Here is a 26,382-nt window from a genome sequence, read left to right as displayed (position 1 = left end):
TTCCAGCTGTCTTCATTCAGTTCCTCAGCCATTCCCTTCAGTTCATTTCTGTCGGTTCTTATAACTGTGTTGAGAAGTTCCCGGGACGCACTCGGAGACGGAGGTAGGGTTAAGGGCTTCCGCCAAGGGTTTATTAAAGTTTGGGAGCACACCAGTGTGTAACAACTTCCCAGGGGTTATGGGTCCCGAGCTAGGTCCCACTGGGTCCCAACACAGCCGGCTGCCCTGTGCTGTCTCCTCCGAGCCGGCCGTGGGATCAGCCAACACGGCTGACCGAGCAGCCCTGGCGCTGTGCTATCCCCTATCCCTACCCTCTTGCCCCTGGCTTCCCGTTTCACCCTCTCTCAACCCTTGACTCCACTTACGTCACGGGGTCCCCCCTTTATACTCGAGGAGCTGTGACGTCATGTGCGCCGTCCAGAGCGCATGACCCCACGTCCCGTGACGCCATCGCACCGGACAGCGCACATGACGCCACTACCCTCTTCTCTACAACTGTATCAGCAAATCTTAAAATTGGTAAACATTTCTCCGCGTACGTCTTTGCTTTTATTTCCTTGATTACATTTTAAACAAACAGTCTAACCGCGCCCATGAATAACTTTCGTGGAAGCATGTTTTCCATCCCGACTCCCTTACTCATGCATTTTGTCATTTCAAGCATTCTCAGATTGTAGCTGTTCCATATTCTTGGGTTTTTTCGGTAAAGTCACATAGGTAAAATATGAATCCTTGCAGTCACGAAAGCTTCAAATCTAGAATGTAACTGTTCCAGTTTCTATAAATTGTGTTAATTATATCTATTTTAATTAGGCCTTGGTGTTTGAGAGCTCAGATACATCAGTCAAACGCCTTTTCATAGTCCACACAGGGCAGGCACAACGGTGCTTGCTGTGTTTGGTGTCTGGTATTCGTCAGTCCGTTCCAGAAGCCCTGTGTGGTTGGTGTGTGTGACACAAAAAGTTAACAAGTTCCCTAAACAACAGGAAAGCGCCACTGGCAGACTTGACCCGTGAGATCACCCTGACGTCACCCCCACATCACCCTCACGTCACCCCCACATCACCCCCACGTCACCCCGATACTCCGATCCCTCCACTGTACTGGCTCCCAATCCAGCCCCAAGATCAAGCTCGTACTCCCCGTCTTGGAGGGTCTCTCAGGACTCATTTCTGCTCTCATCTCACTCCACTTACAACTACAGGAACATCTCTGTTATCCATGGGGAATGGATGGTGCCAGTGAATCAAATATGCTGATTATCTGACGGTTACAGTTTATCATCGATTGTCCGGCACGCAATTATCCGGCATACAACATTATCCGGCGGTCCTGGGCCGATCGGGTGAGACCAGCATGTAACCTGGCGATTGCTGTAAAACCGCTCCAAAGGCTGTACCAGTCCAGCGATCGGCACCGTGTGCGTGACAAAAAAAGGAGCTATGGTTGATTTCAGTGTCAATTATTGAATACGGTACATTGTACACTACATACAGCAACTTAAACAATGAAAATACTGCACATATATACATTTTTCATAACTAATAACTCGGAAAAACAAAAAATATACAATGCGATCCGGCGAAAAGTGTGCGTGTAATTTAGCGTTCACCGATCTCAAGGCTGCATCACTCTGGCGATCGCCAAACCCATGTCGTTGTTGTTGAAACAAAAGATAATGTGTTCGATTGCGTTCGTGAGCCGTATAGAGAAATCACAGAACAATGAATATTACATCACCCCATGATGCATAGTCTTCGAGATTGGAGTGTGAAGAACGGTACAGTAAATGCAGTAACTTGTTCCAGTAGGATATTTATTTTTGTCTCGTTGTACCTTTACTTATGCCAATTTTATATCGTAAACTAATCGAAAACCCCCCCAAAAACACATACACAATGCCTAAAAACTTAATGTTATACAAGAATGTGCATGAATAAGCTATTTTAAACATGATTATTGATTATCCGGCGTTTATGAAAATCCGTAGCCGCTGGATAATCGATCATCTCGCGTATGCTTATGGTTCACCAAACTTTTCAAGTACGCACAACTTTTGAAGGAAGAAACTAAGCCTACATTTTAACTATGAAATGTGAAATATCCTCTGTTGCAGAGATACTCACCAGCCAGTTGTAGAGCATTCTAAGTTGATTGGAGAGGAGCAGTGGGGCCGTTTACAGTACACAGTGCTGCAGTACTGTATGTGCAGTACACAGTGGTACAGTGGTACAGTCCTGTATGTACAGTACACAGTGGTGCAGAACTTGATGTACAGGCTACCGCTCGCGCGACCACCACTCGGCAATGTCCTGAAGCTCCCGTAAACAGATCTATGAGAAGCACACGTCAAGATGCTGGATGAAGTTGTGTGTTGCCATCTATGACAGACGCCAATGAATGGAGAATTCCGGATGGTAAAGTGCCGGATAGAGCTTTTCCTGTAAATTGAATCTGCAGCCTTAGTGTGAACTAATATTGTGATGGTATTTGATTGCTGGTCGAATCGCCCTTGAATAAGAGCTATAGCTCAAGGGGCTTTTTTTGTGGGAAATAAGCTTCCGGTTCTGATGATGGAATGCATTTTGTGTTCACATATTTTGAGGGGGCAACACACCTTTAACGTTTGGGTGAACGCTGGAAGAAAATCTCCGTGGCCAATGTTACACAAAATCCTTTACAACTGCGGCTGTCCGCATGGTTTAGGCTGAGGACCCTTTACAAATGAGTTAACATATATTGGATCCCCCTCCCCTACCCATTACAATGAACTTGGTTGCCTATTATGAATGTGGAATAAAGGGACGTGGTTCAGTGGTAGCGGGTTTTCTCCGCTTGTTGCAGAGGATCACCAATCCAGCAGCCCCGTCCTCTGGTTATTGCCGTGGTTTGCATCAACCGTACAACAACGCCGTGCGTCGCGTGCTTCGCTCGCTGTGGACGTCAAAGATCCCGCGACGATGAGCACCGTTGGCTACATATGGTGCGAAAGAAGTTCAACGTAGGCCGATGCGTACCGGCGTCGGGGTCTAAGCTTTTCAAAATCAGACCGCATCGGAATATATACGGAGAAATCATCGCCCCCTGCGGTGAAAAACCTGGCAGGACCTCCTGAAAAGGAGTCACGAGGCTCAGGTGAGGCCTTTCTTGGTAAACAAGTGAAATAATTATAAACAAGTGAAATGATGAATCTCTTCTTTGACTACACTGGTGGCAGAAAGCCAAAGCAGCAGCGCACAGTTGTGTTGTCCCCATTAGCCTATGCATACTATTAGCATATCATTTGCATGTCATTGGCACACATTGTAAATAATTGATTCTCGCATGCACATTTCGATTAATATATCATGAGTGTAGGAATCCCATTTTCAGTAACGGACCAATTCAACGTCGCTTCATTTTTATTTAACGAAAATTCCAAGCTCCACGACCCACTTCCAACAACCATTCTGATTCCAAGGAGACCACGGCTGTCAACATTTGCCAATTTATTGCTGGGAGTATAGCTTGCACACAGAGATACACACAAATATTACAAACTCATGTTAACTCGTATTGGCCAGGCGGTGGTGGCTACGCACGCCAATAATCCATCACTGGAGGCAGCGAGGGTCGGTGGATCACACGAATCTAAAACTCCTTTCCTGTGGATGTTGAGGTGCCATACCCTGGCTCACCAAGATAAGTCGGTACAGCAAAGTGTGGACGAACATTTTCTGTCCCTTTTGTATGGGATTGAATGTTGTCCACTGGCATACGTGGATCCTCTCCGGGTGCTCCGGTTTCCTCCGATATGTATAAACACCCATTGATTGGCTGAAAACCTCTTCACCCTTTCCCGTTCCGAGACGTCTGCAAGTTGCAGGGTGGGTGTCCTGTACACCGCTGAATCTCGGGACGGGCAAGCGGTTAGCATTAATTTTATTTAGATAGGCATAGCGCCGCTGTTTTTAAAGACATTGTACTCACCGCAGAGAAGTGCAGCGACACGACCGCACTCTATGATAGGTGGTGCCAAACTGGACCACGCTCCCTCCCGCATGACCTTGTGGGTGCCTTGGTATCGATAAAGTTATTTTATGACGTACTTTTATGTTATCGTAACGGAACTGGAAGAAAAACTGAAGTACACATACGTCATCGGAATGGGAAAGGGTTAATATATATACAGGACTGCAGAGCCTAAGCAACTTTTGGTGGTGCTGGCTCACTGCCTGTTTGAGTTCCAGCTTAATCGCGAGATGCAATTTGCATGAACGATGACGCTATATATAAAACAAAACGTTATTGTTATGAATGATAATGCCGGCAGTGGAGGTTGAATGGAGAGACTGCTCCTGGCCACAGTAAGTAAGTGGAATTTCCACCTCCGGCTTAGGACCGCCACTGAAGATGAGTGCTGCCAAATGCTTATTGTGCTGTGGCAGTGTTCTTCACTAATTTTCAGAGGGGGCCATTTTCGCCGATAAGACATCATCAGTGTGAGGGCTGCCACACATTTGAAACCATTTGGTTTAACAGCAGCACGATAATGGGGGTGTTTTCACTTTTGTGCATTGTCGGAGGCCGCACGTCAGGGGCCGCACTAAAGGCCACCAGGGACACCCAGTGGCCCGCGGGCCTCGCAATGCAGAACCCTCGGCTATGGGCACACTTGGACTTTATTAAGCGATCACCTTACAGGAAGACGCAACGCAAAGGTGTATTGCTCTTATGTTGTAAATGTATAATTAGAAGGCAAGTATTTGATGCGTTTGTTCATCCGCTAAAATCTATTGCTTATCGCATGATGCATGTATTGAATCGTGTGTTATAATGAATTGTTTACCTATATACACAATGAATGCTAAATGTTGCCTTTAGGCAAACAACACTACATACGAGACAGCCGAAAAAGACCCCGAGTCTTGAATCAAATTCTACCCCTGGAATTAGTGATAATCCTTCAAATGTGCGAGAGGGAGATTTGTGGTTACGTGGAAGTTGTGTATGTCGCTTGCCCCAAGCTGTCTGCCATGAGTTTGAAGATTTGCACAAAATCATTAAATCTCCATTCACGTGTGCTCCAGTGATGTCATCCGGATAGCAGATTCAACACGATTCACTTTACACTGATATGTTACAGCATGTCTCCCAATTCCTTAAAACATTTAGAAACCGATCTGGCTTTAAACTCACGTCACTCTTATCTACAAGGGAAGATTTGGTTCTATAGCTTTTGTTCTTCGCAAAGGGTGGTTGCTCCTCAGTGACAGAGGGGGAGCTGGGTGTGTATGTGTTCACTCCTGACGAAGAGTCTGAAGATTTTGCACTGCTAAGACCGGGTTTTAATTTTTGTCCTTCCCCCGCACCTCCGATTATCATGGTTGGCTACGTACGGTGTGAAATCAGTTCAACATGCATACAAGTAGAAATGTTTATATACACATCATGGCATGTTTGCTGTGTGTCACTTGACACCCTTGGCACCCTAGCAAACGAGATGCTTCATGCCAAAGGATTATCCAGATGAAATATTTTAGGAAACCATTATTGTTCTGGTGCTGGCTCTGTCGTGCCTGAAGAATGCGCCAACATCAACGATGCTGGATTTTGTCGGGCGTATTTCGTTACATTTGGGGTGTGTGACATGGAGATTCGATGTGATCGGTGTGCATGAAGAAGAGCCATTGCCCCAAACGTCACCTATTATATATTATTTTCCATTTTTTTTTTCCCCCTTAAGGCTACGGCGTTGTTAACGAATGCCTTGGGTTTCCAGCGAGGGAGTAACGTGGGCCGCGTTTTTCTCCACTAGGCTTGGTACGCGGATACACAGGACGGGACGAGACAGACGGACGCACACACACGGGGCGCCATGTCGGACGTGCAGCGCCTGGCGGTGGCTGTGCTGGGCTTCCTGAACGAGCAGCTGCGCGCGGGGACGCTGTCGGAGGACGCCACCGAGAGTCTGGAAGGTACGTGGTGGTGGTGGTGGTGGCAGTGATGGCGTTGATGACGGTGTTGGTGGCGGTCGTAGCGGTGGCGGTGCTCGGAGATGATGCAGCCTGATGTGACCAGGCCCCTCTCGGTAAAGGCTTCTCGTGAGGTTCAACAACAATTACTTATTAACTCTGGATAAGCAGTTGGTGCTTGCCTCCCCTAGGTTAGCTCAGCCGACATTTTTGAGCTGTGCTGCACGGTCAGCAAATGCCAGTCATTGGGATATATACGAATGTGGAACGTGTGTTGCTGTTCCCCGCGTGATTTCACACAACCCTGCCAACACTCGTGAGCAGGATTTGCCCTCCCAGTCTCTCCAGTGCTGTGCTTTGCTTGTGCTCACATGCATACCTGTACGTTGCCATGTGTTGTCCGTGTAGCGGTTAGCGCGCTGCGCTATGAACACAGCGACCCAAGTTCGATTCCCGCTCACGGCCAACTCCAGTGATGATTATCTGAACCGGTCCTGGGCCTCCCTGAGGTCGAGTGTAAACATTGCCACTGGGGAGACAAAGGCGGCCGGGCGTTGTGCTGCCCACTCCCTCGTGTCCCGTGCCGGTCCTCATAGTTGCTCACTAACAGCACTTTCCCTAACAGTCTATTATCGGCTATTAGGGGGATCTTTGTCCCCATGTCTCTGTGCATCGCCATGTGTCTCTGGGTCTCTTTGTGTTCCTGTCTCCTCATGCATCCCCATACCAATATTTGCTTTCCTGTACTTCTCTTTACGTCTGGTATTTTCCCTGTGCATCCCCTTGCGTCACTGTGTGTCCCCATGTGTCACCGTGCGTCGACCTGTCTGCCCGTGAGTCCCTTCGATCCTGTGCGTCCTCATGCATCAGGGGCGTCTCCCTGTCTCTCCATGTGTCCCCGTGCATCATCGTGCGTGTACCTGTCTCCCTGTGTCCCCGCGTGTCCCGTTGCGTCTCCATGCGTCTAACTGTCTCTGCGTGCATCTCCGTGCGTCACCGTGCGTCACCGTGCGTCACCGTGCATCTCCCTGTCTCCCCGTGCGTCCACGTCGGTAGTTGCGACGCAGTGCCTGGAGACGGCGTTTGGGGTGACTGCGGCGGACTCGCACCTCGCCGTGTCGCGACCGCTGCTCGACATCTTCGTGGAGGCGACGCAAGACGAGCCCGTGAGTCCCCCACAGCCTCCCCAGGGAGCTTTCGTGTGCAGTGAGCAGTGAGACAACCACCCACCCGCCTGCTGAGCACACATCTGGTGCCCAACGAGGTGACACTGAAAGTAGCATTCCAATGAAAGCTGTGACATCACATCGACTAAGTGATTAAAATTGATTCCTGTGCCCACAATATTTGAATTTAATTGTTGATGTTGGATCTTATCATAAAGTATTTGAAATTTAATCGACAAATTTTTTTTTTGAATTGAATTATGACCCCTGAATGGTGACAATGCATTGGCTCGCTCTTCTCGTGGATTGCTCCGTGTCTATTTGCTGGTGGCTCATCTGTGCAGATGAGTGAGCCGCTATCCCGGCGGATGTGTTGGGTTTTCTCAGGGCAACCTGGCTTCCCCCCCCCCCCCCACCTCACTCAATCTATTATCATTTCCCTAAGAGGGATTTTGGTGGTCATCGCGAAGCCGCCCCAGCACCCCTGCTGTCCCCCGCCCACCCCTGGTCAAGGCCTATGATATCATCAATAGGCCAGGACTCGGGGCTCTTTGTACTTTCAGGGTCATTGGTCCTCTTCCTGCAATCATTAAAGACCTTCATGATGGTGGGTGGGCCCCAGGTAAAGCTGCGTGGATGGGAGTCGGAGCAATTTAATGTTCACGTTGGGGTGCACCTGCCTGGGTATTTTTTATGTTATAAAATACTCAACCACCTCCACTTTACATGAATAATGGGGCAGCTGTGCAGAGAGTGGAAAGTTTTTGTACCTGGGGAGCATACTTATGACCAGCTCCAGTTTGGCAGCGGAGGTCTCGCTGGAGCAGTGTCTTTTCATCGGCTGCATAATGCTGTGGAAACTACCTGGCCCTATCACTCCATCTGAAGCTTAAAAACCCCCCAACGTCATCAACAAGCCCTCGCCACTACCCAAACCAGCCCAACCTCGTGGCCTGATGATGAAGAAGGGGGCAAGTCCCATAAAGGAAAGGGGCGGAGCTGAAAGAGGAAGGGGTGGGGCCTAATGAGTAAGGGGTGGGGCATAAAGACGGAGGAGGCGAGGCCTAAAGAGTCGTACATTAAAAGTATTTGCTTAATGTTACGTCCATACTAATAGGCCTCGCCTCGTTCACCCGACGTTTGAGTGACACTAAACTTGGCTCCACGTCTCAATCACAGTCATTTATCTCTGTGAAATGTCCTGCGCCTTATACATTGCATTGTCTCCCCGTTGTCATCTTGTTACTTGAGGGGATTGACTACGATTTATTTGACGGGTCCTGGATGCAGAAAACAGCCCACGTTGTCGGCGAAGGCCACGTTTACAAAGCGGAGATCCTTTTTGCCATTATTGCTGCTGAAGCCAAGTGGCAATCGCCGGTGTGTTGGCTGCGTGTTCATGCCGTGAGTTCCGCTCTTTGACCTTCGGCTCCCCCCACCCTCGCCCCCCTCCCCCACCGGCTCAGGCATCAAATCCACCCCTCAGTCAAGAGAAGGCCCTCCCGGACTGCACGGTGTCAGAAGAAGATAGAACTCGCGCTGACAAATACAAGAACGAGGGTGACCGCTCACAACACGCCACTAGGACTTGTTGAAGTCACTATGAAGCATTAATATTCACTTTCGCAATCTTTACCAGCAATATGTAGCGTTGCCTTAATGCTCTTGTTTTCGCTCATTGATAATTATACATGTAATTTGGGGCGCTACGGTGGAGAGATGTTAACTGCCTCGCCTGGTATGCAGGAGGTCGTGGGTTCGATCTCGATCCTTACGCCTGCTGCTGTATGTTTGGAGTTTGCGTGTCTCCCCGTGGATTTTTCTCTGGGTCCTCCGGTTTTTTCCCTCCACATTTAGAATCAACATCACGCGTTTTAGAGTATTTGGCTGCTATAAATGTCCACATGCTAAGCCACTTCGTTGAGCTATCATTTGTGACCAGGTCGCTTCTGAAAAATAGCTCAGTGGGCCTTACCTGGTAAAATAAAAAGTTAGTAGTTTTTTAATTGAGTACCTGTGGTGCTCTCACCTTTCTTTTAGTGTAGCGCTATCCTAAATGCGCTGTGTTTCACAGGGGGATGCCGTCTGCCGTGTTGCTGTGTGGTTTTACCGCTTTAACACTTTGAAAGTCGCTTTATTTAATTTGGCAAATTTTAACCGTGACACCAGCACATGTTGCCGACTCTTTGTCGGATAACGTCAAAGGGAACTTTAACGTCCACTATGAAGCGGACTTTTGGGTAGTAAATACGCAGTATTAAGTGACGGCCGTGCATGTGAATGCGTCGTGACGTCATGCCGTTCTGTGCCTTGTGCAGGGAACCAGTACATGCGCGAGGAGCGCTATTCCGAGGCTGTGGAGTGCTACACACACGCCATCGAGCTGCACCAGCAGAACGCCGTCTACTTCTGCAACCGGTGAACTAAACACACAGTTACACAGAACTACACACGCAGCTACAACAGCAACAACAACTACCGCCGTTCGCCACCAAGTGGTGGTGACGTCACCATGGCGCTTGCGCCTGACTAGGTGCACCCTGATGCCTTGTGAAGTGTCGAAGGCTCCTAGCAGGAGGTCACGGACAGACCCAGGTGCCATGGGTTGACTGACTGAAATGACTGGCAGATGCACCACTTGTGCTCCCCAATTAGCCAACTTGCTGCGTTTTAGCCGCCAAGCGCTCCGCTCATTGCTGTGCGTGTCGCTCCTCTGCCCTCCATTGTTGCTGGAAGGCAACTTCCTTTAACTGCCCAGTAGCGTCCTTCACGAGCCTCCTCCATAGTGACCAATCTTGACTCTGCTTGTACCAGTCATTGGTTAATCCAATCATCCCCACATTCTTCTGTACCGCATCAGCCCATCTTCTCTAGCCCGTGCCGTGCTCATTTAGCCCCTTCTGGACATTCCCGCTACATGGCCCAGCCAGCGCAGCCTTGCCTACCATCGGAAATCACTGATGGCACTGTGTCCAGATCTTTCAAAGATCTGTGAGCTCCTCACAGATATTTCAAAGATCTGTGAGCTCCTCACAGATCTTTCAAAGATCTGTGAGCTCCTCACAGAAGGGCAGAATGGATCATAGGGGAAGGCCAGTCTGAATGTTTAAAAATGACACATGTTCCTTTAAAGGGCTCCACAATGTGCAAGCGTAAATAAGGGAGGGCATAACCATGACTGAGAAGACCCTGAGCTTCGTATGGAGCGATAAGCCAGGTAGTTTCCACAACATTGTGCAGCTGATGAAATGACACTGCAGCTCGACTGATTCCGTGTGAGACCTCCGCTTCCAAACTGGAGCTGGTCATAAGCACACTGCCCAGGTACAGAAACGTTTCCACTCTCTCCACAACTGGCCCATTATTCATGTAGATCAGAGGTGGTTGAGTATTTTATAACATAAAATACCCAGGCAGGTGCTTTGTTTTTGCGTGATTGATGATAAGGCCCCATCTATTAGTATCATGCTCGGGTTCAGCAGTCGCGTCTCCAACTTCTTCTCAGAGTGAGCAGCAATTGCCAGATCATCAACATCGTTGACCAATAGGGAGAACCTGAGTATCAATCAGTCTCCCATTGTATTTGTAGCAGATGGAAATTCTTCCACTACAGCTATGGAAAGTGTCTCGAATTACGTGGTCAAAGAAGATGTTTAAAACTATGTGGGCCAAAGGACATCCCTGTCGCACTCCAAGGTGAACAGAAATTTGCCCTTGACTCCCATACGCGCAGCTTTACCCGGGCCTGCTCACCATCATGAAGTGGGCAGATCAGCTCCACGGTAGGTCCTGTTGTCAAGGACATGGGACCCGCATTTTCCGCTCCCGTCACTGTACTCACATCAGGTGCCTGGCTGGACAGTGCTTCTACCAGCTTCGACAACTGCGCACAGTCCGTCGTACTCTTAACTGTGGAGACTTTGAGGATGCCCGTCCAGGCATTCACCATCAGCCGCGTGGGCTACTGCAACAGCTTCTTCGGCTGTGCCAGCGCTGTTCACCTACGGCCACTCCAGTCCGTGTTAAATGCCGCAGCTCGCCTGATAGTGAGGAAACAGAAATTTGATCCGACCACGAGTTTGATACGTGATGAGCTTTACTGGCTACCTATTAAGTAAAGGATTGCATATAAAGTATGCCGACTCATCTTCAAGAGTCTCTCCATCAGTCTGCTTCGTCCTATCTCGCCGATCAGTGCGTACCAGCTTGAACAGACCCAAATCGACACGATCCGCGGTTCGCGGCGTCCTGCTATGCCCGCGTGTAAACCTCTTGCGATATGGCCAGTGCAGTTTCGGGGTCAGAGTCTGAGCCAGTTCCGCAACAGTTGTTTCAGAGAGCCGCCTTCAACGTGTCATCAATGCACATTCGTATTGTTCTGACTTAAATCTTGACCTAAAGCTTTCGTGACTGCAGGAATTCATATTATTTGGGTCTTTCGGTAAAAAAGTCACGTATATAGGTTCAAAGAAAATCACAAAAAACTACGACGCTTCGATCACAACACAAGCGGTCGTCATCAGGAGGAAAAAAGAGGGGGAAAGCTGCTGAGTCAGACGGTATTTGCAAGTTTGCCTCCTGATGACGTTCGCTTGTGTTGTGATCGAAGCGTTGGAGTTTTTTGTGATCTTTGAACCTATATACGTGACTTTACCGAAAGACCCAAAGAATATGTTGTTGCTTACTTAGATGTTCTTGCATTGGACCCATCGTGCATCCATGATGTTGTGTGGATGCACCGATTCTGGAAACAACATGTTGGTGATTACAAGCCCATGGGCTGCACAGACGACTAGCAGCCTCCTACCAATATTATTGAGCTGATCTGGCCCATGCCTTCCAATCACTCCGGCCTACATCATACCCACTCGGGCATTAAAGTCACTCAACAGGATTACTCTATCTCAAGGGAACACTATTGCCAGCACCTGTGACAAGAGGTCATAGAATCCATCTGACTTATCAGCCTTGCCTCCATCCCCCCACCGATCTTCACCTTCATTGGGGGCATAAGCCTCCCGTTGATGCGGTGGCGAGCTCACAATAGCCTGGGCCTCGCAGCTTTCCCACACTGACTTGCAAATACACACACCTGTGGTACGATCACACTGCTGCGCCCGCACGCATCACGCATTGCGCTCACACGCGCGTCCGTTCCCTCGCCTGTGCCATCGGACCCCCCCCCCCCCCCGCTTTGCTCTCCCCTCCGCCACGACCCCGGGACGCGCGGCGGAGCAGGGCGGCCGCCTACAGCAAACTGAGCAACTACGTGGGCGCGGTGCAGGACTGCGAGCGCGCCATCGTTATCGACCCCAACTACAGCAAGGCCTACGGGCGCATGGGGTGAGCAGCACTGTGCCGTGCGGGCACACGTGCACACACACGCTGCACGCGTCCGCACGCGCGGGCCGTGCTGAACTCCCGCTGAGCCATGTCACCGCCCCCTACTGCGAAACCACTGCAGGCTCTACCCGTCTGTAAAACACAGCGCCTTCCTTCGTGGTAGCTGTACGCTCGCAATAATCATACGAATAGTAAATGTGTGAATGATTTTGTGTTTTAATGGCTGTGTCCCAGCAGCGAGCAGTTCTGTGATACCGTCTGTCACGGGCCTTACCTAATGCCCAGCGGTGCGCTGCCATGTGATACTGATGACAAGGTGCCATTAGTGCCATTAGAGCACAATCGGTACAAAGACAAAGCGAGCAAAACCCAAGTCAGTTGGTCGGCAAGTGGTAAATAACCAGCCAGCTGGCTCAGCGGTGGAGCTCACAGCTCGCAATTGGAAGTTTGAGAGTTTAAATCCTAGTTGGGGTGTCGTCTCAGCCCATCATGCCACCGGGGTCAATAAAATTAGTACCACAATCTGAGGAAGTTGGCTGCAGTTTTTTTGTTCAGTGAATAGACTCGCCCCCCCCCCCCCGCCACAGCAATGCGCAATTTCCACCCCTGACTCTCAAGGCTGTGAACGAGAGATAACCAATGAGAGCAGGAAAGCCCTGTGGCCCCTGACCAGTGGTCGTTGGCATTGCTGCGCGGTGCTGCGTGGCGGTGGTTTGTGCGGCGGCGCTGCTGTGACGATGATTGTCGGCGCCTGGCCGTGTGCGTGCCGCGCAGGCTCGCGCTCACCTCCCTGGGGAAGCACGAGGAGGCGGTGGAGTTTTACCGTCGAGCCGTTGAGCTCGATCCGGACAACGAGGGTTACCGAGGCAACCTGGAGCTCGCCGAAAGCAGAGGGAGGGAGGCCACGAGCCCGGTGCGCACGCACGCACCTACACCCAGACATGCACCTACACACAGACACGCACTTCCACACACATACGCACCTCCACACACGCACTTCCACACACACACTTACACACACACACGTGCCATGCACGCACCTCCACACACGCACCTCCACACACGCACCACCTCACACGCATTTCCACACACACACGTGCCATGCACGCACCTCCACGGACACAAACTCCTCCACACACCACACACACACCACATACGTGCACCTCACGCACACACACCTCCACACACACGTACACACCTCCACACAAAAAGAAAAAGATCCCCCGTATAGACTTAACAGACTGTAGGGGCAAGTGCTGTTTGCGAGCACACACGCACCTCCACACACGCACGCACCTCCACACACGCACGCACCTCCACAGACACTTCCACACCCACACACAAACACGCACCTCCACACACCAATACCCGCTATTTGCCACTAAGTGATGGTGACATCACCACGGCGCCTGTGCCAGACCAGGTGCACTTTGAGGCCACGTGAAGTGTCGAAGGCTCGCTGACAGGAGGTCTCGGAACCAATGGCGGAGCCGGGATTTTCAGGTAGGGGGGGCAACCCCTCCAGCAATGAAAAATTATAGGAGTTGTTAGTAAGTCCCTTGCTCTTTAATCGATGGCGCAGCCATCGATCGAGGGTCGAATTCGAACCGTGTGTGATCGGCATCGCGCTCGCTGAAGGTGAATGCCTTTAGGGAAGTCGTGTACTTATAACTGCTTTGCCGTTACTTATTGCCAATTATGGACTCAGACTATTGTCCTATCATCTCATAGAGGCCCTGGGACGTAATAATATGCCACACAGTGGCAGTGGGGATCGCAAAATGCCGATTTATTACAAATAAACCCCAATGATCCGATCGAAATTAGGGATTTTGATCGGATCATTGGGGGGGCACGTACCAACCCCCCCCCACTGGCTCCGCCAGTGCTCGGGACAGACCCAGGTGCCATGGGTTGGCTGACTGAGATGACTGGTAGATGCACCAGAAGTACCCCCACTCGTTGTTGTGAGCGTCGCTCCTCTGCCCTTCGTTGTTGCTGGAGGGCGACTGCCTCCAACTGCCCAGCAGTGTCCTTCACGAGCCTCCTCCACACACACACACACACACCTCCACACAAACACACACACACCTCCACACAAACACACACACACCTCCACACAAACACACACACACCTCTACACACACATGCATCCACATATATGCATGCATGCACACATACAAAGACATACAAGCATGCATGCGCACACAAGACAGACAAAGATCCCCTGTATACTCTTCAGCAGACTGTTGGGGTAAGTGCTGTTAACGAGCACCTATAAAGGCCAAGACAACACACTTGGGGGTATGTGTTCAGCACCATGCCTGGGCCTCTTTGTCTTCCTAGTGGCCATGTTTATACATCGCCACGAGGGAGGCTTGGTTGACCAGGATTGGTTCAGATTCCCGCTCATGGCCAACTGGTGTGATCGATGTTAGCACTGGGGAAACAAAGGTGGTCGCACGTAGTGCCGGCCCTACTACTGCAGCAGCCCTGTGACTTGCTGTACTTAATAGGTTCTCATTTGGGGCGGCGACACGGCCCAGCTGTTTTGCGTTCACCACTTGTTGCAAAGTTTCTCGGTTTGAATCCGGCCAGCCGAACCTGGTTATTACGGCGGGTGTATGACCGCAAAAGATACTACTACGCATTGTCTGCTTCATAGCGGGCGATCAAAGGATCCCGTGGTGTCATTCGTAAAGAGTACGCCATTATGTACCGGCAAAACGTTGTAAATTTGTCGAATTTGGAACATTACCCGCAATTTGTGGAATCAAGATTCTTCATAGCAACGTCGCCCCCCACTGTGAGTCTACTGCAGCCTGTGTCTGTGAAACGCAGGCTTGCGCCGTAAGAACGATGGCGAAAATAAATTATCACCAATATTAGACACAGCCCTGTGTGGACACCTCATTGATGGAAGTGGGCCTTCTCTCTCCGTGTGTGTATATGGTGTATGACTGTGTGTACATATTCTTGTTTGTATGTGTGCACACTGGCCTTTGTATACAGCAGAACCCCTCTTAACGACGGTAATTGGTTCCGCCAAAAACGGTTGTTAAGTGATTTGATCGTTACGTGAGTATAGGACATACACGTCAAAGGCTTAATTCGTTCCAATAGCATCAAAAGTTTCAAATTTTCACCAAAAAAACGTACTTTATTATATTTAAACAATAGATATTAATACACAAAGATACTAACAACATTATAAACATATAACGGTAAAAGAAATGTGGTTAATCAATGCATTAATTAATATTTACTGTACTTACAACAACCCGTCGTTAACAGGGGGATGGTCGGTAAGCGAATACATTGGGCTCTAAGGAGGCTTCTACACTACTATACACTACACTATACACTACACCACTATGCACTACACTACTATACACTACACTATTTTATACTACACTACTATACACTACACTATACACTACACTACACACTACACTATACACTACACACTACACTGTACACTACGCTACTGTACATGTGAAATGACGCGACGACTGTGTACTGTGAGCCTCTTTGTGTAGACGCAGTAACAACGGCAGGCCCGGGCTTCGTTCTTCCTCTTGGAGCTCGTCCCCTCCCCTCTAGCCTTCTCGAGCCCCCCCCCCCCCTCTCCAACTTGCCCTCACTCAGTCTGTTTGTTCGCGGCCAATCCGTGTCCCTTTCCTCCCAACGCTTGCCAACCGTCATCTCCGGGCTCAACTCTGTGTCCCACTTTCTCCTCTTTGAAATCCTTCAACCTCTTCAAACCCCTGCCTCCCGACCAATCATCGTGGAGGCCTCTTTCCACCAATAGGAGGCCTTCGCCTACTTTTTGAATTACAATTTGGCTGCACATTGGCTTGGGGTGAGTGTCTCTTACGTTCGGTCATTACATATGTGTACTCACTTTCGTGAATCTGCGTCTGTGCAAATACGTTTTCCCTTTCTATATTTGGCATAAAGTTGACGCCTCAGTGAATGTACGCAAGGAAAGCGGCGTTCAGTCACAGCGATTGCAGGGCTTTCACCGTCACAAAGGAAAGGAGGATCAGGACATTCTGAGCTCCTAGGGTTTGTCACTAAGCAATAATAATCTCAACTTGGAACACGTTGCGTAATTATTCGCTTGCTCTTGAAGAGAGAGAGAACGACTCGGAGGAGCCGCAGGTGAGTAAGCAGGGCAGCAGCCAGGCAGTGAGCTGGAGCCACATTCACCACGCACCCAGCCCCCAAGCTCCACAGTCCTCTATATATGAAGGTGTTTCAGCCAATTCCTGAGTGTTTGTGTGGGAGAAAACCAGAGCACCCGGCGAGAACCCACGCGTGCAAGGGGCGGTGCTCGATCCCGTACTATTGGAATAGGTGGAGACAACATTTGCTGTACCGCTTTCTCCTGGCGAGCCCGGGTATGGCACGCGGGAAGGGAGTTTGACAACATGAATGTGATCCACCAACCCCGCTGCCTCTGCGGTGCTGGATTGCAGGCGTTCGCCATCGCAGCCCTGGACTCATCGTGACTGAAGCGTCGTGTCGCTTTTGCACGTTCACATGCACCTATATACATTCACACACACGCGTGCAGAGAAACACATAAACATACACCGCGTGCACGCGTACCCCTGTAGGTGTCGCCACTGGCGGGGGGGGTGCCCAGTCGGGGCTCTCTTCGTCTTTGAGTGCGTATTTTGTGTGCGCGTTGTCACAGCAGAATGCCACGCCGCCCGGAGGCTTCGACCTCGCTGGGATCCTCAACAACCCGGGATTCATGGCCATGGTAGGCGGCGCCGTGACGGCGACCTCGTGGTTCACACAAGCGGCGTGTCGCTCGCGCGACATCCCAAGCTACACGCATTCCCGCGCCAGTTTGTTCCCGAGCGTTGACCGCCGCAGCGCCACCAAACGGTCGAGGCATCGTCTTTGCGCCACAGCGAGTGCCGGCAGCGTTTCGTGGGCCGTGTTTAGCGCGTGGGAAGGCGGGCGACGTCTCTCATTGTGGTGATCGCTGCTGTGTGTGCGCGCGTGTGTGTGCAGGCGGCCAACATGATGCAGAATCCACAATTGCAGCAGATGTGAGTGGCACTGCGGGTGTGCTTGCACGCTTGCAAATGTGCATGGACACACGCATGGACACACGCATGGACATGCGATACACACGCGATGGACACAGCCTATTGTGGCAGAGAGTAATGGGTAACACATTTAAAATTAATAGATGGATAGTCCATTTTGAATATGAAATTAACAGGAAGTCAGTCTCTCGACAACATAAAAGGTAATTTTTAACCATCGGCTCGACGGCCTTCTGGACCAATGTTTTCTGAGGGCATTTCTTTGAGCATGTAAAGTGTGGTTTGGTTTAGACCTTCAGGGTCTCATCAGTAGGTCACGCCCATTGAAACAACTGCTGCTGCAATTGCCAGATGTTAAGGCAAAGAGCACTGGGTCCCGATCAGCACAACCATAAAAATTATACAAAACCATTTGCTTTCCGTGGTGGACAATAATTGGTCGTAAAGTATACGTCCAGTAGAGGTGCTAATCGTTCAAACGTTTGTTAAACGTTAGCAAAGTCTCAAACTTTTTGGGTTTTCCTTTACGTTTAGAACTTATCAGAACTATGCCACCTCCAGCGCCACCGGGAGGTCGTGGTGAGCAGTGCACGTACACGCACAGTCGGTGACCACGCGTCGCTCCGTGGAGCCCTCTCTCTCTATAGCTCTGCCTTCTTTCCATTTCTCTCTTTTAATTTTTGTCCGTCTTGCTTTATTTCATTCCGTTTTTATCTCTCGCTTGCTGCAAAGGTTTGCGGTTCGATTCTGGCCTTAATGCTGCGGCTGTATTAGCCATGAAACGGAATGCACCATCCGCTTTCACAGTGAACGTTAAAGATCCTGTGACATCATTCAGAGAAGAAGAGTAGGCTATTGTGTGCCAGTGTCATGGTCCATAATTGCCAATTTTGGAAATGTAGGTGAAAATTACGGAATGGGAACCTGCGTAGCAATAAGTCATTCCCTGCTGCAACAACTTAGCAGAACTACCTTGCAAAATAGTCTTGAGACTCGGTGAGGCTTTCCTGGGTAAACAACGTGTACTTACAATTGTAAGTATACCAACCTGCAGGGCTCAATTGGTGACCAATCGCTCCACTCTGCTCGATCGAGGCAGCTCACCACAAAGCCTGTGAATGTTTCTGTGGTCTCGAGCCTTTTTACGACTCCCCTCGCAACACCGGGGTTTGTCCCGCAACTCCAAATCATCGAGTTTTCAATCAGCCTCTCACTCACGAGACTGTCCCTAGATCTTTTGTCTTCGAGTCTGCACCACCGAGTGATGATCCGTGACGGTGGTGGTTGTTGTCGTTGCTCAGGATGTCGGGGATGATGTCAGGAGGCTTCTCTGGAGGCGTCCCGGGTGTGGGAACCGGTGGCATCAACGACATGGCCGGCCTAATCCAAGCGTACGTGCGCAGCTTCCACGGCTGAAGCACGCCTCTCCTCGGCTGCCTCGGCCTTCAATAATGGACGGGCGCTTAAGTGATGCGGTCATCACTTTCCCTAGGCTGACTCGGCCTAACGCTAGTTCCTGACTCAACTTAGACTTGCTCAGCACAGGCCTCTAAACGCCAATCAGCCAGCAACAAGCAGCACCCTCAATGTCGTAATAGATAGTAGTGTAACACCTTTGTTGAATTGACCACGATTATTATAAGAGTTTGCAAATTGAGATGATGTCAGGGAATTCCAAAGTTGAGCAGTGGGAGGGGAGATGCAGAAAGAGAAGTGAGGTGACCTGCACTGTGGTGAGTGGATAGTTGAATGGATGGGTGAGTGAGTGGGTGAGTGAGTGGGTGGTAGTGTTGTTGTGACCTGTAGTGTGGTGAGTGGATAGTTGAATGGATGGGTGAGTGAGTGGGTGGTAGTGTTGTTGTGACCTGTAGTGTGGTGAGTGGATAGTTGAATGGATGGGTGAGTGAGTGGGTGAGTGAGTGGGTGGTAGTGTTGTTGTGACCTGTAGTGTGGTGAGTGGATAGTTGAGTGGATGGGTGAGTGAGTGGGTGAGAGAGTGGGTGGTAGTGTTGTTGTGACCTGCACTGTGGTGAGTGGATAGTTGAGTGGATGGGTGAGTGAGTGGGTGAGTGAGTGGGTGGTAGTGTTGTTGTGACCTGTAGTGTGGTGGTTGAACAGTGTCTGGTGGTAGACCAAGTCATCGGCGTGGGTGGAACAATTGATGAGTAAAGCTCACAGAAATCGTAACCATGGTAGTAGCGATAGAAGAGTGATAAGGAGAGGTGGCTGACCGTCGGCGTGCTAGTGACTGCGACGCCATGGTGGCGAGATGTTAACTACCTCACCTGGTATACAGGAGGTCGTGGGTTCGATTCGAACGGTGACGCCTGTATATTTGGAGTTTGCATGTCTATCCCCCCATGGTCACGTAGTTTTCTCCGGGTCCTCCAGTTTTTCCCTCCACATTTAGAATGAATGTACGTTTAGAGTATTTGGTTGCTATAAATGTCCACGTGATAAGCCACTTCGTTGAGCTACCATTGTGGCCAGGTCACTTCTGAAATAGAGCTGCGTAGCTCAGTGGGCCTTAACCTAGTAAAATTAAAATTGTGATACTGGAGTGAATCTTGAGTGCTGGATCATCTTTGGCCCAGAACTTGGGATTCTAAAGTCGGCATGAACGTGACCGCGTGACAGAGGGCAGCAGTTCGCGCAGACGATGCAGCAGGAGAACCCGGAGCTCATCGAGCAGCTGAGGAGCCAGATCCGTAGCCGGCCGGCCAGCGCGAGCCACGACGACCTCCCACCTCCCTACCAGCCCCCGCCCCCGCCCCCACCACAGCCGCCCAGGTGAGAGGGCAGAGGTCACTCGGGGTGACCTCGCAGAGATCTGTTGACGTAGACGCATGCTTTGAAGGTGCGCGTGCTGTTTTAATAGATGCCGATAAGAGTGAACGAATGCTAGGTAAGACCACAACTAAAAACCAAAATATTAACGAATAAACACATCTTTATATGGCATCGCGCCCTTCAAGATAAATTGTCACAAGGCGCTTCACAATTAACGCGCTTGTGCTGGAATGAATAAAGCAACACGAACAGTCGATAATTATAAAGCAATATAAATGATGAACATATTCAATACACAGATCAATTTAAATGCATTACAATGCAGGTTAAGCGCATGACAATGTGATCGATGGGTTATAGAAGTGTGTGCAGTCGGGTTCTACAAAGTGCAACAGCCGATTCCATAATTCGGGGGCCTGAGAGCCGAACACTCGGCCACCTGTGCTTAGTTTTTAGAGGGGATCTTGGTGAGGAATCCTCCGTCCCGTGATCACTGGAGCTGTCCAGGGATCTATAGAATTCAAATATTTAAAATTGAAGGGTCCCAACCACTCAATGCTCAGTAAGTAATGAGCATACTTTAAAAATCTACCCTAAACCTTACAGGAAGCCAATGTAGGGCTGCCAATGTGTGTTGTGTGCTTATGGCTTCTGCTTCCTCTTAAGACTCGCTCACTTATAACTGGAAATGCTGTGAGATGATGATGATGATGCCCGGGTTTTGTTGGTATGAGCGGCATGGACCAATGTGGACTGGTACCCACTGGATTGAAACGAAGGATTTTAGTCCCTCGCCTCCGTTGGGATTCTGTGGCTCGAAGCTGTTGGTGGCAGTATGTCAACTTTTGTTTCTCTTTTCTTCCACAGCTCTTGAACGTCTGTGACCTCCCTCTACCCACTACCCTCCCCCCCCCTCCATGACTACAAGCCCCCCCCCTCCCTCGCCACGCACCAGCCCAATCATTGACTCTCCCTGGATAGTCCCATCCAGACAAATTGGCCAATAAAAATAAACGAAATGGCACGTAAAATGATTGCTTTTCTTCAGTCTTGGTGAACTGTTGACCTCCTGGCGTGACCCCGCGACTTCTTGATGCGCCTGCATTCTGGGGCTGGGGTTGCTGTGTGACAGCGAGTGATATGGCTGGTGAATCACGCGCAAACAAAACAAAATAACTCTTTGACGACCTTTAAAGTGCCAGGGCCAGGTGGACACTTGCAGGTGAACATCTGACCTCCATGGCGAGCTTGTGTGTTGCGTGCTCGAGTGAGTGTGCGTATGTTGTGTGTGTGTGTACGTTGTGTGTGTGTGTGTACGTTGTGTGTGTGAGTACGTTGTGTGTGTGTGTACGTTGTGTGTGTACGTCGTGTGTGTGTACGTCGTGTGTGTGTGTACGTTGTGTGTGTGTGTACGTTGTGTGTATGTACTTTGCTTGTGTGTGTGTACGTCGTGTGTGTGCGTCATGTGTGTCTGGCCAGCTGGGTGTTCAGTCAGTCTTTGCTGGGAATACCCTAGCTGCTACCGTAGGTGCTGCCGGCAGCTGCCAACGCCGAACCCCAGGCGGCGATGAACTAATCGGGCAAACTAGGTATCTGTGTTGGGTCTGTGGAACCCTTGGTGGGGGAAATACCATCAGAAGGTCTCCTCAGATCGTCCACTGCATCCAGCATCATCTCCAGCCATCTCGACATAGTCTTGCCACTGGATACAGATGAGTTTGGACGAGAGAGTGAAGTTGAAGCTGCGCAACTCTCCCTCAAAGTGACACCACTTAATATTGGCGCTCGGGATGTGCGCACACTTATGGACACGGCTGGACCAAACAGACCTGAGAGACGCACAGCTCTTGTAGGCAGAGAATTTGCCAGATACAACATTCACGTTGCCGCCCTGAGTGAGACCCGGCAAGCTGGCAGGGGAGTTGGTGTGGAGAAGGGGAGAGATGCATTGCTGGTGTTGGTTTTGCAGCAAAATCTAACCTGGTCAACCAACTGTCAACCAACTGTCAAGCTTACTCAGCGGTATCAACGACCGTTTGATGACCCTGAAGCTCCATCTACCAGGCAAAAGGCAGGTCACCATCATCAGTGCCTATGCGCCAACCATGACTAACACGGATGAGGTAAAAAAACAAGTTTTGCACTGGCCTGGAGACTGCAGTTGCTGCTGTACCCAGCAAAGAGAAACTAATTCTCGGCGACTTCATTGCCAGAGTTGGAACTGACCATCAGTCATGGAATGGGATCATTAGGGTGCACATGGTGTTGGCAAATGCAACAGCAATGGCCTTTTGCTACTGGGACGCAACAACGGTCAAAACATTGGCACTCGATTGACTATGTCGTCAGGAGGAGAGACAGGCGTGACGTCCAAGTGTCAAAGGCCATGTGCGGTGCAGAATGCTGGACAGACCACAGACTCGTTATCTCCAAGCTCAACATCCTGATCAAACCTAGAAGTCCACAAGGCAAAACAAAATGTTAAGTGACTCAACATCTCCCAGCTGAAACAGGAGAGCATCCAGCAGTGCTTTGCTGAATCCCGAGACCACCGCTTGGAGTCCCTAAGGCCTGACTGAAGATGCGGAGGCACTCGGCAGCGCTTCAAACAGTCGGTGCTACCACACGCAAACACCAAGACTTATTCGACTAAAATTATACAGAGATTCAGGCACTCCTTGATGTGAAACATTGCCTGAACAAATCCTACCCGAATGATAGCAGCTCATAGTCCAAGAAAACTGCATTTCTCAACATCCACAGAACTGTCCAGCTCTAGCTTAGACCTATGCAGAATGCTTGGCTCAATCAGAAAGTAGAGGAGATACAATCATATGCCGGCAGCAACAACACAACGCGTTTCTACGATGCACTCAAGTCAGTTTATGGCCGACAACCCTCAGGAATCTCACCTCTCCTGTGTGCAGACGGAACCACACTGCTCACAGAGAAAAGACAAAATCTTTGGCAGATGGGCCGAACACTTTAATTCAGTCCTCAATCAGCCTTCATCCATAAATAAAGACGCGATCAAAAGGCTGCCTCAAGTTAAAATTAACCTGTCACTTGCATATCCACCCACTATAGAGGAAACTAAAAAAGCCATCAGTCTCCTGTTATCGGGAAAAGCTCCGGGAGCTGACACCATATCAGCGGAAGTCTACAAGGTGGTAGGGCCTCGTTTGGTTGAGAAGCTTACCGGCCTCTTCCAGTCATTATGGAGACAAGGAGCTGTCCCTTAGGAGTTAAAGGATGCGTGGATTATCCACCTGTACAAGAGGAAGGGCAATCGCCAAGCCTGACAACCGCAGAGGTCTATCCTTGCTGTCCATTGCAGGAAAAATCTTTGCAAGAATCCTGAATCGTCTTAACAGAACACCAAGACCAAGGCCGGCTGCCTGAGAGCCTGTGTGGCTTAATAAAAAGCCATCGAACCACTGACATAGTGTTTGCAGCCCACTAACTCCAAGAAAAATGCCAAGAGCAAAACTCTGATCTATACCTCACCTTTGTCGACTTGAGAAAGGATTTCGACACCATCAGCTGCGAGTGCCTCTGGAAGATTATAGTAAAGTTTGTATGCCCAGACAAATGTATCACCATGATGCGACAGTTGCGTGATGGCATAAAGGCTTAGTGTGTACAAGATCACCAAGGGTCCTCTGAACAGTTTTTAGTCACAAATGTAGTGAAGCAAGGCTGTGTTCTAGCACCAGCCCTCTTCAGCATGATGTTCACCGCCATGCTGCTAGATGCCTTCCCAAATGAACACACTGGGATCCGCTTCATCTACCACTTTGAGAGGGACGCTGTTCAACTTGCGGAGGATGCAAGCCAAGACAAAGGTGGAGGAGGTGACTTCGCGACCTTTTGTTTGCAGATGAGTGCGCGCTGGCTGCTGGCTCGCATGCCGACCTGCAGACCCTCATGGACCAGTTCTCAGCTGCCTGTGACAACTTCGGCCTCACACTCGGTACAAAGAAGACTGAAGTTGTAGACCAACCTGCCCCCAGTAATCCTTATGTGGACCCTACCATCTGTGAAAGATCAGAAACTTGTCAGCTGTCGACAAGTTCACCTACATTGGTAGCGCTCTATCACGTGCTGTTCACATCAGGATTACCAAGGCTAGGTGCAGCCTTCGGCTTTCTGCGAGATTCAGTGGGGCAAGGAAAGGCATCAAGTTGGCCACTAAACTGAAGGTTTACAAGGCAGTCATACTGCCAACTCTTATGGCTGTGAAACCTGAACAGTAGACCAACGCCACCATTCCAGGAAACTCGATCACTTTCACCTCAACTGTGTGAGGAAGCTGCAAAGGATCAGCGGCAGGATAGAATCCCAGACCCTGAAGTCCTCAGAGGTGCTGACATGCCGAGCATTCCCACACACCTGATGAAAACACAGCTCGGATGGGCCGTCCGTGTGACCAGGATGCCTGCCACTCCTCTCCCGAAGCAGATATTCTTTTGAGAGCTGAAGAATGGGAAGCGAGCACACGGTGGGCCGAAAGAAACACTTCAAAAACACTGAAGGCCTCCCTCAAGAGCTTTAACATAGATCAAAAGTCATGGGAAATCCTTGCTAAAATTCGTCTGACCTGGCGAAATCTCATCTGGCATGGCGCTGAAACCAGCAGAACCAAAAACGCCATGGTGAGGAGACAACAGGACAAGACCCGTATCAAGAGACCCGTCCCCCAGCAGCAGGCTGCTACCAACATATCATGTCCAGTGTGCCACGGAGTTTCCCGGGCTCATGTTGGCCTCTTCAGCCATCTGCGCTGTCACCGTACCCCAGACTCATCCCAATGAAGCATGTCATGGTCATTAACAATCTTTGATGGACGAACACGGAAGGAAAGGAAGGTGTATGTTGTGTGTGTGTGCGTCATGTTTGTGTGTCGATGCGTGTGTGTACCTTGTGTGTGTACGTTGTGTGTACGTTGTGTGTACGTTGTGTGTGTGGAGCGATGAAGCGGCTGTCGTACTGCGCTACGATCCCAGCAAGTGGACACGCGCACTTTGTACCTTCGGAAAGTGGCATCCGAGTGGTCTGAGCCTCCCCCCCAAGGTCACCACAGCCTCCTCCCCAAGGTTGCCACCACATCCTACGCGGAGTCGTCGTTTACTCGCTCTGGGAAGTCCAAGCAGCTCGGCGAACGCTTGGTTCCAACCAGCCTCTCGTGCTGGGCAGGCACATGGAGGTGCTCGCTAACGCCACATCCTACGAGACTAAATGGGGGGAGCTTTTTATCTGTGTGTATCTGCCCGTATCTGCCATTGTGATTGCCAGGGGGTCTACGGTCGTGTATGGACCTATGTTGGGGTGGCCGGTTCGTGCTACGCTGCACTTATCCCAGCCACACTGGTTCGAGTCTCGCCACGCACCTCATCACCGTTACTGCCAATTGGTGTCCCAATGCCCTGTCTTGATGCTGTTTGCGTGGTCAACAAACAGCTGGGATTTGAGAGACAAACACGCTGCCAATGTTTTCCCGGCCACCACACCAAGTCCAAATGGACACTCGCAAACGGCGCTGCCCCTCGGCTCTCGTGGCGAGGCTCCGAGGGAGACCCCCACACTGCGCGTCTGCAACGTTGAGCTGCGGGCGCAGTATTTGTGTGCAGCGATCACGAGCCGCCGAGTGATTTCAGGGCTGGACATCACGACAACGTCCATCGCGAGCCGCTACGTGGCGAGCCATCGGCGTGAACACCATCACCCCTGCGTCGGTCGTCTTCAGTCGCATTCATCCAACGTGAAAATCACTTCGCTTGTGCGTACGGGGCGAGTCTGGCTGTCGGTCGTAATGTGCGAGCCAGCGTCTTGCTCTCTCTCGGTGGGCGTCTTGTGTGAGGCGAGCAGAGCCTCGTCCCGCACCTGGAGAGGAGTCGTGATGTACAGAGACATGTTTTGTAACTGGTCAGGAGACGACGCAAACCGCAGACGGCTGCGTCCCCCACTGCTCGCGATGCGGTTGAGGCCGCGAATGCCACGGTGATGATCTTAACGTGGATGTGCTGGCATGAATAAAGGCGCTTTGAATATTTAACAAAATAA

General features: G+C 50.3%; 1 protein-coding gene across 2 annotated transcripts in view; it reads left to right on the top strand.

Annotated features, from left to right (window-relative positions):
* SGTA (small glutamine rich tetratricopeptide repeat co-chaperone alpha) overlaps nucleotides 1-26,382 on the top strand; it is a 34,439-nt gene extending 8,057 nt beyond the window's left edge. Inside the window, exons 2-12 of one of the 2 annotated variants that reach the window (XM_061561938.1) lie at nucleotides 5,798-5,957; nucleotides 7,011-7,120; nucleotides 8,587-8,680; nucleotides 9,439-9,538; nucleotides 12,359-12,463; nucleotides 13,238-13,376; nucleotides 17,166-17,234; nucleotides 17,492-17,529; nucleotides 18,831-18,920; nucleotides 20,167-20,319; nucleotides 21,187-26,382. In XM_061561938.1, the coding sequence (XP_061417922.1) occupies nucleotides 5,858-5,957; nucleotides 7,011-7,120; nucleotides 8,587-8,680; nucleotides 9,439-9,538; nucleotides 12,359-12,463; nucleotides 13,238-13,376; nucleotides 17,166-17,234; nucleotides 17,492-17,529; nucleotides 18,831-18,920; nucleotides 20,167-20,319; nucleotides 21,187-21,193 (1,005 nt within the window). In that variant the 5' untranslated portion in view covers nucleotides 5,798-5,857 and the 3' untranslated portion in view covers nucleotides 21,194-26,382. Of the gene's footprint in view, nucleotides 1-5,797; nucleotides 5,958-7,010; nucleotides 7,121-8,586; nucleotides 8,681-9,438; nucleotides 9,539-12,358; nucleotides 12,464-13,237; nucleotides 13,377-17,165; nucleotides 17,235-17,491; nucleotides 17,530-18,830; nucleotides 18,921-20,166; nucleotides 20,320-21,186 lie in introns of those variants that run through there. The other variant, XM_061561948.1, reaches the window with a different exon arrangement.

The sequence above is a fragment of the Lethenteron reissneri genome, chromosome 4, assembly GCF_015708825.2.
Source record: "Lethenteron reissneri isolate LAM-NWPU_2019-01 chromosome 4, ASM1570882v1, whole genome shotgun sequence".
Lineage (NCBI taxonomy): Eukaryota > Metazoa > Chordata > Hyperoartia > Petromyzontiformes > Petromyzontidae > Lethenteron > Lethenteron reissneri.
The sequence above is the reverse complement of the archived record's forward strand: the minus strand, read 5'-3'. Positions and strand labels throughout refer to the sequence as shown.